Source organism: Ranitomeya variabilis, chromosome 2 (assembly GCF_051348905.1).
Source record: "Ranitomeya variabilis isolate aRanVar5 chromosome 2, aRanVar5.hap1, whole genome shotgun sequence".
Lineage (NCBI taxonomy): Eukaryota > Metazoa > Chordata > Amphibia > Anura > Dendrobatidae > Ranitomeya > Ranitomeya variabilis.
The window spans coordinates 822678353-822691606 of NC_135233.1; the positions used below are offsets into that span (position 1 = coordinate 822678353).

General features: G+C 39.7%; 1 protein-coding gene across 2 annotated transcripts in view; it reads right to left on the reverse strand.

Moving 5' to 3' along the window:
• The window catches only part of TINAG (tubulointerstitial nephritis antigen), a 284737-nt gene that overhangs the window by 66569 nt on the left and 204914 nt on the right, over window positions 1–13254 (reverse strand). Inside the window, exon 9 of one of the 2 annotated variants that reach the window (XM_077290016.1) lies at window positions 4449–4563. The exons of the other annotated variant lie outside the window; for it this stretch is intronic. Coding sequence (XP_077146131.1) covers window positions 4449–4563 — 115 coding nt within the window. The remainder of the gene's footprint in view (window positions 1–4448; window positions 4564–13254) is intronic. 2 annotated transcript variants of the gene reach the window in all.

A 13254-nucleotide genomic window follows, 5' to 3' on the forward strand; every position in this document is an offset into this window, starting at 1 on the left:
TAGGGGGTCTACTTTCCAAAATGGTGTCACTTGTAGGGAGTTTCAATGTTTAGGCACATCAGGGGCTCTCCAAACGCAACATGGCGTCCCATCTCAATTCCAGTCAATTTTGCATTGAAAAGTCAAATGGCGCTCCTTCCCTTCCAAGCTCTGCCATGCGCCCAAACAATGGTTTACACCCACATATGGGGTATCATCGTACTCAGGACAAATTGGCCAACATTTTTTGGGGTCCAATTTCTTCTCTTACCCTTGGGAAAATAAAAAATTGGGGGCGAAAAGATCATTTTTGTGAAAAAATATGATTTTTTATTTTTACGGCTCTGCATTATAAACTTCTGTGAAGCACTTGGTGGGTCAAAGTGCTCACCACACATCTAGATAAGTTCCTTAGGGGGTCTACTTTCCAAAATGGTGTCACTTGTAGGGAGTTTCAATGTTTAGGCACATCAGGGGCTCTCCAAACGCAACATGGCGTCCCATCTCAATTCCAGTCAATTTTGCATTGAAAAGTCAAATGGCGCTCCTTCCCTTCCAAGCTCTGCCATGCGCCCAAACAATGGTTTACACCCACATATGGGGTATCATCGTACTCAGGACAAATTGGCCAACATTTTTTGGGGTCCAATTTCTTCTCTTACCCTTGGGAAAATAAAAAATTGGGGGCGAAAAGATCATTTTTGTGAAAAAATATGATTTTTTATTTTTACGGCTCTGCATTATAAACTTCTGTGAAGCACTTGGTGGGTCAAAGTGCTCACCACACATCTAGATAAGTTCCTTAGGGGGTCTACTTTCCAAAATGGTGTCACTTGTAGGGAGTTTCAATGTTTAGGCACATCAGGGGCTCTCCAAACGCAACATGGCGTCCCATCTCAATTCCAGTCAATTTTGCATTGAAAAGTCAAATGGCGCTCCTTCCCTTCCAAGCTCTGCCATGCGCCCAAACAATGGTTTACACCCACATATGGGGTATCATCGTACTCAGGACAAATTGCACAACATTTTTTGGGGTCCAATTTCTTCTCTTACCCTTGGGAAAATAAAAAATTGGGGGCGAAAAGATCATTTTTGTGAAACAATATGATTTTTTATTTTTACGGCTCTGCATTATAAACTTCTGTGAAGCACTTGGTGGGTCAAAGTGCTCACCACACATCAAGATAAGTTCCTTAGGGGGTCTACTTTCCAAAATGGTGTCACTTGTAGGGGGTTTCAGTGTTTAGGCACATCAGGGGCTCTCCAAACGCAACATGGCGTCCCATCTCAATTCCAGTCAATTTTGCATTGAAAAGTCAAATGGCGCTCCTTTCCTTCCGAGCTCTGCCATACGCCCAAACAGTGGTTTACCCCCACATATGGGGTATCAGCGTACTCAGGACAAATTGTACAACAACTTTGGGGGTCCATTTTCTCCTGTTACCCTTGGTAAAATAAAACAAATTGGAGCTGAAATAAATTTTGTGTGAAAAAAAGTTAAATGTTCATTTTTATTTAAACATTCCAAAAATTCCTGTGAAACACCTGAAGGGTTAATAAACTTCTTGAATGTGGTTTTGAGCACCTTGAGGGGTGCAGTTTTTAGAATGGTGTCACACTTGGGTATTTTCTATCATATAGACCCCTCAAAATGACTTCAAATGAGATGTGGTCCCTAAAAAAAAATGGTGTTGTAAAAATGAGAAATTGCTGGTCAACTTTTAACCCTTATAACTCCGTCACAAAAAAAAATTTTGGTTCCAAAATTGTACTGATGTAAAGTAGACATGTGGGAAATGTTACTTATTAAGTATTTTGCGTGACATATGTCTGTGATTTAAGGGCATAAAAATTCAAAGTTGGAAAATTGCAAAATTTTCAAAATTTTCGCCAAATTTCCATTTTTTTCACAAATAAACGCAAGTTATATCGAATAAATTTTACCACTAACATGAAGTACAATATGTCACGAGAAAACAATGTCAGAATCGCCAAGATCCGTCAAAGCGTTCCAGAGTTATAGCCTCATAAAGGGACAGTGGTCAGAATTGTAAAAATTGGCCCGGTCATTAACGTGCAAACCACCCTTGGGGGTGAAGGGGTTAAGGGAGACTTTAGAAACCCAATAATATTTAAAAAAAAAAAAAAATAGGCTTTCTATGGCCCACTGAATGAGAGGGAGAGAGGTGGCACACCCAGGAGTCAAGACTGGCACACAAGCTGAAAGAGCAATATTACTCTCCCACTGTTTTTTTATGTTTTTTTTTTTTTTTTCAGGGAGACTTTAGAAACCAAATAATAAGAAAAAAAATAAATAAATAAATAGGCTTTCTATAGCCCACTGAATGAGAGATAGCACACACAGCAGTGGCACACAAGCCCTGACTGAGGCCAATATTTTTCTCCCACTGATTGATGTAGTGTTTTTGTGTTGAGGTAGAATTTAGAACACAAATCACGGAAAAAATAAATAGGCTTTCTATGGCCCACTCAGTGAGAGATGGCACACACAGGGATGGCACTGTAGCAGAAATGCCAATCTTAATCTCCCACAAAAAAAACAAAAAAAAAACAGGGACTGTCCTACAATTACTATCTCCCTTCAGTAATCTAAGCCAGGTATGGCAGGCAGCAATAGGAGTGGACTGATGCACAAATTAAATAAAAAGTGTGGACAAACAAAAAAGATAGCTGTGCAGAAAGGAAGGAACAAGAGGATATGTGCTTTGAAAAAAGCAGTTGGTTTCCACAGTGGCGTACACACAGCAATACAGCTATCACGGAGCCTTCTAGGGCAGCCCAATGAGCTACAGCGCTGAGGGGAAAAAAAAAAAAAATAGCTTCCACAGTCCCTGCACACCGAAGGTGGTGTTGGACAGTGGAAATCGCTGCAGCACAAGCGGTTTGGTGGTTAGTGGACCCTGCCTAACGCTCTCCCTGCTTCTGACGAAGCGGCAGCAACCTGTCCCTAAGCTCAGATCAGCAGCAGTAAGATGGCGGTCGGCGGGAACGCCCCTTTATAGCCCCTGTGACGCCGCAGACAGCAAGCCAATCACTGCAATGCCCTTCTCTAAGATGGTGGGGACCAGGATCTATGTCATCACGCTGCCCACACTCTGCGTTCACCTTCATTGGCTGAGAAATGGCGCTTTTCGCGTCATTGAAACGCGACTTTGGCGCGAAAGTCGCGTACCGCATGGCCGACAAGCACAGGGGTCGGATCGGGTTTCATGAGACGCCGACTTAGCCAAAAGTCGGCGACTTTTGAAAATGATCGACCCGTTTCGCTCAACCCTAATTGCAACATCTAATAGTTTGTGATAAATGTGGGACTATTTATCACATCCTCCATGAGGGGTAGCTATAGATGTACTTTTGGCCTTTTTGTGGGACTCTTATTTTTCACAGATAGCTAGATGTGGCATCATCTACCCGATTAATGTTTGTCTTTACATAGCCATACTATTTGCATTTATCTGCATATACCTGTGTTTATGTTTTATCTACTTTCATGGATTGGGCTTGACTTACCATCTGTTTAGTGGTGCTGAATCCCAAAATTTGTGTGACTTAGTTGCATGGGTTGTGTCTAACCACAGCAGTTTCTGACACCAAGGTCTTTTTTCTACCCTGTTGTGTGCTTTACATAATTTTAATTTTGTCTTCCTTGTATTAATGATTGTATATGGTTGATAAAGATTATTTTGATGCTATTTATACATTAATGTATTATTTAGATGTGCCTGACAATTTACATTGTCATTTCTTGTGTTTTATTGGTATGGTCTTTTCCACTATTTATTGAGCACTCTATGCTATAAAAGTCCTTTTATTTTCTGTATGCAAGTGTAAATACATAAAACTTGCTTATGGATCAGTTATTGTATGATCTTAATCTTTTATTGGTCCAGTACTGTTTCATTTAGTTTTTCCGTTTTATGTGCTAAAGACATATTTTAAGATTGTTCTTGATTGGTATCTTTTTATACCTTCTTTCTTTGCTGCTCTCATGATTTGCAGTGTTCTTTCTATTTTATCTATTTCTTCAGTCTCCTTCCGTTTTAACAGCTTAATGCAAACATATTCTACTCTTCTTGAGTCCATATCCTCTAAAAACCAAGTTGCTATCCTAAAATGTCAAAGCGCATCCTTCAAATATTCTTAAATTATTCTCGCTTTGTCTTAATGTAATTTTTTGGAAACATATTTTCCAGTCTAGAAGTATCAATGTATCAGATGGCAAAATAACATTTAGGTACAGTCTTTATGAACACTTTCTTTAGTTGCTTCCTTGACAGGTAAAATAAAATGTTACCATGATGCAATTTCTGCGTTTATCACATTACAAATTTGTTCTATTAGGCCTAAAACTTAAGTAAAAAAAAAACTTTAAAACACGAGTATAACACAATTGTTTGTGCAAATAGAATAAAATTAAGAAGTCAACTTCTAAAATACCTATGACTTACCCAATTATCTTTACTGAATGTGTGCCTTTATGTCTATGTTTCTTTTCACTCATGCCTATGTATTTGTAGATACCAGCTTTATAAAGAAAGAAATCTTCATGGACTGTCATTACAGCTAGAAGAACAAAAAAGTTTCATGGTTAAACTTTTAAAATTAATTGTATGAGTGTCTATAAGTTATTCACTATCACAAAGAGAAGTTATAAAATAGAACAAGATACATCACTATTCTACTTTTCAAACAGTAACAGAATAAGAAAAACTGCAGAATAAGAAAAACTGAGGTTTTTTATACCTGGGATTTCTTTGATTTTACAACAGGTGGTATTTTTAACTGATGTTATTTGATATAAAGAGGACTGAATACATTTCAGGTCATTGCTTAGCAACAAGTATTGGACTTTTTTAATGTAGAAAATGATCATCAGCCTACAAACCATTGGATGTGTTCTTTCCAGTGAAGTAATTTTTTAAGGAAGCCGGTAAAAGGGGTACATATGGTGCATTCTGTCCTATGCCCAGCTCAAAGGTTATTCAGTGAGTGAAACCCAAGACCTGCTAACCTGCTAATAGTGTGACTTATTTTGGACATCAGGACCCAGCCCAAATTTCAAGTCTGACATGTTTAATTTTAAGGGACAATAACTTTGGAATGGTTTTACTTATTGAAGTGAAGATCGGCCACTATACTTTGTGTATATTGTCTTGAATAAAATATGTCATGTTTAAGGCTGGTTTCACATTTGCGGTTGTGTAAGCAGCGTTTCTTCCGCAATGCTCCGCATGCATCTTGTTTTCCTATATTTAACATTTTCACTAAGAAAGTCTATGGAGGTGACCTTGAAAAAGTTCTCTGATAGAGGATATCCCAAAAATCTATTGAAAACTCAAAAGAACAAAGTTGATGTAATGAGAAGAGAAGATTTACTCCAAAAAAAGATGAATGCAAGGGAATTTAATCGTATTGCTTTTGTAACATCGTTCTGTGAGGAAAGTGGAAAAATCGCCAATATTGTATGTAGACATTGGGGCATGTTACATAAATGCCTACCACAGGTGACAGAATTTTCAAAACCACCAATTTTTTTCACATAAACGTAAATCGCACTATTGCCTCAACTTTGGTGAGATCTGATATTGGTTCTTTCAAAAAATCTAACAAATACAATTCAATAGAAATTACTTTGCCCATGTCTAGCTTGAGACCATGATTGATACAATGATATGGAATAAATAGGACCATTTGCCTTTCATGTTGAACTAGACACACAATATCATTGTCAGCCATATCCTCCTTCTTCACCTCTCACTTCCTAAAATTCAATGTAGACAAAACCGAACTCATCATCCTTCCCCCATCTTGCGTATCCCCCTGCCTGATCTGTCTATTATGGTAAACGGCATCACGCTCTCTCCCGCACCTGAAATCCGCTGACTCAGGGTAACTCTCAACTCTGCCCTGTCCTTCAAACCGCACGTCTAAACTCTTGCCACCTCCTGTCACCTTGAACTCAAAAATATTGCCAGAATCCATCCCTTCCTCAGCCCACAATTTACTAAAACTCTTGTGCATGCCCTCATCATCTCCTGCCTCGATTACTGCAACACCCCCCTCTGTGGCCTCCCTCTAACTCTCTTGCACCACTCCAGTCTGTCCTCAACTCTGCTACCCGGCTAATCCACCTTTCTCCTCGCTAATCCCATGTTTCTCCCCTCTGCAAATCCCCCCACTGGCTCCCAGTTCCCCAAGGAATCCAGTTCAAACTACTAACACTGATCTACAAAGCCATCCACAACCTGTCCCCTCCCTATATCTCTGAACTAATTTCCCAATATTTTCCCTCACGTAATCTTTGATCCTCCCAAGACCTCCTACTCTCCTCCACACTTATTTGTTCCTCACACAACGGTCTCCAAGATTTCTCCCGAATATCCTCCATCCTCTGGAATTCACTGCCTCAACACATCCGATTAGCCACCACCCTTGGATCCTTCAGAAAGAACCTGAAAACCCATCTTTTCAGGAAAGCCTACAGCCTGCAATAACCATTCTGCTGCCTCACCATCATCCGAGCTGCCGCCTCACCACCACCAGAGCTGCAGCACCCTCAACCTTCTGTCTCTTCCCCATTATCCCATAGAATGTAAGTCCTCAAGGACAGGGTCCTCTCCCTTCTGTATCAGTCTGTCATTGTAAATTTGTTTATTGTAAACTATATATATATATATAACTCTGTACGTAACCCCTTTCTCATGTACAGCACCATGGAATTAAGGGTGCTATATAAATAAATAATAATAATAATCATTGTGGCTGCAGAGTGGATTAAGTATTTTTCTTTTTAATTTTTGCCTCTCTGTTGTAGATGTATTTTGAATCATACTTTGAAACACCTAATGAGTTAACCTTAAGTGAGTCCAAGGGGTGTCATACGTTTTTCACTAGGGGCATGCACTTCTGCCTTCTTTATAAGATTGACCAAGCATAAATAGGTAGTAAGAAGTGGTATTGGGCCTGTGATAAAGTCAGAGTCCCAAGATTGTGGGTCGATAAGTCTTGCCAGTCTCACTATACAAATCTTGGTGATCTACAGTAACTCAAAGATTGCAGCGTGCTTTACTTGACTATATGCACCAGTGCTGTAGCCAATGAAAGAAGTAGTGATGGACATGCTTTATTTCCTCTACGTTTGGATTGGGTTTTACAGAGCAATAAACAAGTTATCACTTATGGATATTTAATAATTTGACAAATACCTATCTTAGTAGGAAACCTAAAATATTAATATATTTTTTCACATCCGGTTTGCATACAATTTTATTTATTTATCCTTAAAAATGAGTGACTTTGCTATAACTTTGATAAAAAAAAACCTTAAATATATGAATATGTATTGTAAACTTTTAGCAGATTATACAAAGTTAAGGTCTGAAAGGTGCTACTTAATGCACATTAGGAGAAATTTATCAAAGGGCAAAATCATTACAGAATATCATTTAGAATATTTTACATAATTTACAAAATTTTATTACTAGAGTTATGAGGGTGTAATTTACTTTAATTAAACAGCTCTATGGAAGGAAGGAAGTCTGCCAGACTTTTACTTATTGAAATATGATTATAGAAACAACTTAATAACTGGGTTCCAGTAAAGAATTGGGTTCTGAAAATGTATTATATGTATTAGTATTAGAAAGCCCAGTTTTGTTCCAGCTATATTAAATTGAATAACAATTAAACTAATCAATAAAAACAGTGTTTGATCAAAATAGTTTTTATCTGAAATCAATGTGGCAATGACTTAATGGATATTAACTACTTTCACTATATGGTATGAATTCTGTTAAACAATTTCACAAATATTTCTTATAATTAAATTGTAATCATCCTTATATATTATTTCTAAACACATTTTTTCGGTGAATACTTTATATCTCCATTCATACTGCACCCACACAAACACATGATACACCATTTGAAAGGTAAACTTGCCCCCTTCAGCAAGAAAATAGCCAAACAAACCACACATCCACAATGTGATCACAAAATACAGTTTAAACATTAATTTTCATAAATCTGCAGTAAGGAAAAATGACCTGCAGGTGGCACCACACTAGCCCAAAGCACACTACCATAAAGCTGCTTACAGACATCACAAACAAATCCTAACATTTGCCTTGGGGGCTTTCCAGCTTGCCGAATTTCTTGCCCAGCCGATTTCAGGCATATTGGAGGATTGCAAACTTCACTGCAGGTGAGTCACATATGCAAACACATTTGTAAACATGCACTGCCTATTCAATTGCCCACTTTATCCATTTATACTCCACAGACACACACAAATGATACACCATTTCAAAGGTCAAATTACTTGCAGGTGGCATTTGCCTTGGGGTCTTTCCAGCTTGCCGAAGTGCTTGCCCAGCCTATTTCAGGCAAATTCGAGGATTGCACACTTCACTTCAGGTAACTCACATATGCAAAAACATTTGTAAACTTGCACTGCTTTTTCAACTTTGCCCCACATACACAAATAATACACCATTTGAAAAGTTAACTTGCCCCCTTCAGCAAGAAAAAGCACAAGCAAACCACACATTCACAATTTGATCAATAAATACAGTTTAAACATTCATTATCAGAAACCTGTAGAAAAAAACAATAACCTGCAGGTGGCACCACAACCTCAAGACATTTTTTTAGCCTCTGCTTATCAAACCAATTTTTTGTATTACCAATCTACATATATAAATACCTCTCTGTGTTCATCATCTCATTAAATACATTAACATTTGACTTGCTTGATTTTCCTGAAATTGCCTGCACCCCCGACAACCAATGTGCGAAAATTTTGCACAGGCCAACTAGTAATTTTAATTTTTATTTCATATGTCAATTGAATATATGAAAATAAGCAACTTTGTAATGCATCTTATTGAAGAAATCTCCTTACTTCTATGCTAAAATTGTTCATTAATGATCAAAATTCTCAATTTTGAGGTAAAATCTGTACTCAGTGAAAGCAGACTTCCCATTACTGAAACAGGAAATGGCAGTTGCTATGGTTACAGTTCTAGGTAGACATATGGAGGGAGGGAGGAGCTAGAGACAGATCTCCTTCCCCCCTCACCCTTTTAAGATAGAATCAGCCATCTCATATCTCAGTAAAGGGAAAGGCTGTCTTCACCTAATACAGATTTTACCTCAGGATTGAGAATTTTGATAATGTCTGATCAGTTTTGGTATTAAGAGAAGCACATTTTTCTGATACGCAACATTACAAAGTTTCTTATTTTCATGTGTACTTTTAATTTGTGAAATGAAAACTAAATCGAATGTCATGCTTTAACTCTGAGTATATGAATCAGCTAAACCTAAGCTGTCAATACTTATGAATTATTCTATGTGGTGCCAATATGCAGCCCTACCCTGTAAGCTCGGTACATTGTTTTCCAGGCTTCCCCTGCCTTAAGTTTCTTATGACCAATCAAATTGTATTAGTTGTAAAGTAGCTTAATTCTCCAAGCCCCTTGCATCCCAGTGGGCCTTCATCTTACCCATCACCCATTTAATTTTAATAAACAGTAAATAGAGGGGTTAAAGGAGTTTAGATTTAGACACATTCATCACCGCTTTTGTCCGTAAACACCGTGACTCTTTTCTACATGTTGTATTGTAGCTCAACTCTATTGAAATGAATGGGGGCTGAGCTGCAATACCATAAATAACCTTTAGACAGGTGTGGCGCTGTACCACGTGGGTCTGTTACATGGCTCTTCTACAAAACCTCCAGTGGTGGATCCAGTTTAGAAATGTTGTAAATCTGCAGTGTTATTTCAAAGTATCTCAAGAACCAATTAAAAGGGATATGTTTCTTAGCCTGGTGGTTAGTGTTGAGCATTCCGATGCTGCAAGTATCGGGTATCGGCCGATACTTGCTGTATCGGAATTCCGATACCGGGATTCCGATACTCTTGTGGTATCGGGTATCGGGTATCGGAACAACATTAATGTTAAAATGTGTAAAATAGAGAATTAAAATAAAAAATATCGCTATACTCACCTGTCCGACGCAGCCGGGACCTCAGCGCAGGAACCGGCAGCGTTGTTTGTTTAAAATTCCCGCTTTTACATGGTTACGCGAAGTCCCGGCTTGTGATTGGTCAGGGCGGCCATGTTGCCGGGCCGCGGACCAATCACAGCAAGCCGTGACGAAAATACGTCACGGCTTGCTGTGATTGGTCCGCGTCCCGGCAACATGGCCGCCATTAACCAATCACAAGCCGTGACGTCACGGGAGGCTGGAAACGCGCTCATTTTAAAAAGGGCGCGTGTCCAGCCTCCCGTGACGTCACGGCTTGTGATTGGTTGCGTCGCGGTCAACCAATCACAAGCCGGGAGGCTGGACACGCGCCCATTTCAAAATGAGCGCGTCCAGCCTCCCGGTGTTCTGAAAATTGTCGGCATGTCGTAGATAGTAGGGATGGGCGAGGCTACGGAGTCACGTGCCGCAAACTGACCAATCACGGCCAAGCAACAGCTGAAGATGCAGGGTGGAGAGAAGAGGAGCTCTGGGCGGGGCTCTGGGCGGCAACATGCCTGAAAATTTCAGGGACGGGCGTGATTATGGCACCTGGGGGCCTGGTTAAAACCACAATAGTGAGGGAGGGGGCGTGACAAAGGGAGGGGGGCGTTACTATGCTCAGAAATTTCAGGGCGTCTTCATTTCTGCAAAGGGGGGTGATTAAAGCAGCGGGGAGTGACTACATGCCGAGAAGGGGAGTGTATCCATGCCCAGAAATTTCACCAGAGGGACGATGCTGAAGTTGGTTTCTTATTCGTTCAGTTTCTTATTCGGCTATTTTTTATTTTCTGTTTTTTTTCAGGTTTTTCAATAAAAATAAACCATTGTAAGTATATAATATTATGCGGTCATGTGCCCTCTTGTGAATACACTTAAAAACAGATAAAAATATTAGAAGGCTGGCACAAAAATGGGCATCCAAGTGGGCACTGAGGTATGGTATTAAAGGTGTTAAATGGCTTTGTGCCACTGATCTGACACCTGACTTGCATACCTTGTGATGCCACACATCAAGTTCCTGTCAATCCAGCCTGGCACAAATGGGTTCTGGGCATCAGAACTGGCATCAAAGTGGGCAGAGAACCAATTTTCACACATGCGAATAAGTAACAGCTATTTTTAAGGGGTTAAATGCCTTTGTGCTACTTATTAAACACCTGATTTACATACCTACTGATGCCCCACATGAAATCCATGTCACTCCAGCCTGGCACAAATGTGTTCTGGGCATCAAAACTGGCATCAAATGGGGCAAATCGCCCATTTTCACTGATTTGAATAAGTAACAGCTATTTTTAAGGGGTTAAATGCTTTTGTGCCACTGATCTAACACCTGATTTACATACCTACTGATGCCCCACATGAAATCCAAGTCACTCCAGCCTGGCACAAATGGGTTCTGGGCATCAGAACTGGCATCAAAGGGGGCAAATAGCCCATTTTCACAGATTTGAATAAGTAACAGCTATTTTTAAGGGGTTAAATAGCTTTGTGCCACTGATCTAACACCTGATTTACATACCTACTGATGCCCCACATGAAATCCAAGTTACTGCAGCCTGGCACAAATCGGTTCGGGGCATCAAAACTGGCATCAAATTGGGCAAATCACCCATTTTCACAGATTTCAATAAGTAACAGCTATTTTTAAAAGGTTAAATAGCTTTGTGCCACTGATCTAACACCTGATTTACATACCTACTGATGCCCCACATGAAATACATGTCACTCCAGCCTGGCACAAATGGGTTCTGGGCATCAGAACTGGCATCAAAATGGTCAAATCGCCCATTTTCACAGATTTGAATAAGTAACAGCTATTTTTGAGAGGTTAAATGCCTTTGTGCCACTGATTTAACACCTGATTAACATACCTAATGATGCCCCACATGAAATCCATGTCACTCCAGCCTGGCACAAATGTGTTCTGGGCATCAAAACTGGCATCAAATGGGGCAAATCGACCATTTTCACTGATTTGAATAAGTAACAGCTATTTTTAAGGGGTTAAATGCCTTTGTGCCACTAATCTAACACCTGATTTACATACCTAGTGATGCCCCACATCAAAGTCAAATCACTTCAGCCTGGCACAAATGGGTTCTGGGCATCAAAACTGGCATCAAAGGGGGCAAATCGCCCATTTTCACAGATTTGAATAAGTAACAGCTATTTTTAAGGGGTTAAATAGCTTTGTGCCACTGATCTAACACCTGATTTACATAACTACTGATGCCCCACATGAAATCCAAGTCACTGCAGCCTGGCACAAATCGGTTCGGGGCATCAAAACTGGCATCAAAGTGGGCAAATCGCCCATTTTCACAGATTTGAATAAGTAACTGATGTTTTTAAGGGGTTAATTGCCTTTGGGCCACTGATCTGACACTTAAAATACACAGAAAGTGATGCCCTGCATCAAACCCAGGTCCCTTCAGCCTGGCCCAAATGGGTTTTGGGCACCAGAATTGGCATCAAAGTCGGGCAAACAGCCCATTTTCACAGATTTGAATAAGCAACTGGTGTTTTCAAGGGGTTAAATGACTTTGGGCCACTGATCTGACACTTAAAATACACAGACAGTGATGCCCTGCATCAAACCCAGGTCCCTTCAGCCTGGCCCAAATGGGTACTGGGCATCAGAACTGGCATCAAAGTGGGCAAACAGCCCATTTTCACATATTTGAATAAGTAAGTGATTTTTTAAGAGGTTAAATGACTTTGGGCCACTGATCTGACACCATTATTACATGCATTTTGATGCCCTGCATGAAATTCATGTCACTTTAGCTTTTCCCAAATGGGTTCTGGCCGTGAGAATTGGCATCAAAGTTGGCATTGATTTTAATGATTTGAATAAGTAACTGAATTTTAAGGGGTTAAATGACCTTGGCCACTGATCTCACACCACTATGACATACACAGGCTGGAGACACACTAGCGATTTAAAAATTGGTCCTATTTATTGCAGGAAAGTCTGACGAGTGCAATGCAAGTGTCATGTGAGTGTCAGGCGTTTTTTGTGCGAGTACAATCTGACTTCTCACACCTAACACCCGATCTACATCCGACTGCAGTGCGATTTTAACATGAGATTTTACATACAGAAATGTTATTAATCATTTACACATAGTTTTAAAACGTAATATTCTTCAAAATGTATATACCGTATATATTCTAGAAAGATAGATTAAAAGCCGGCAAATGATCAGCCACGTACA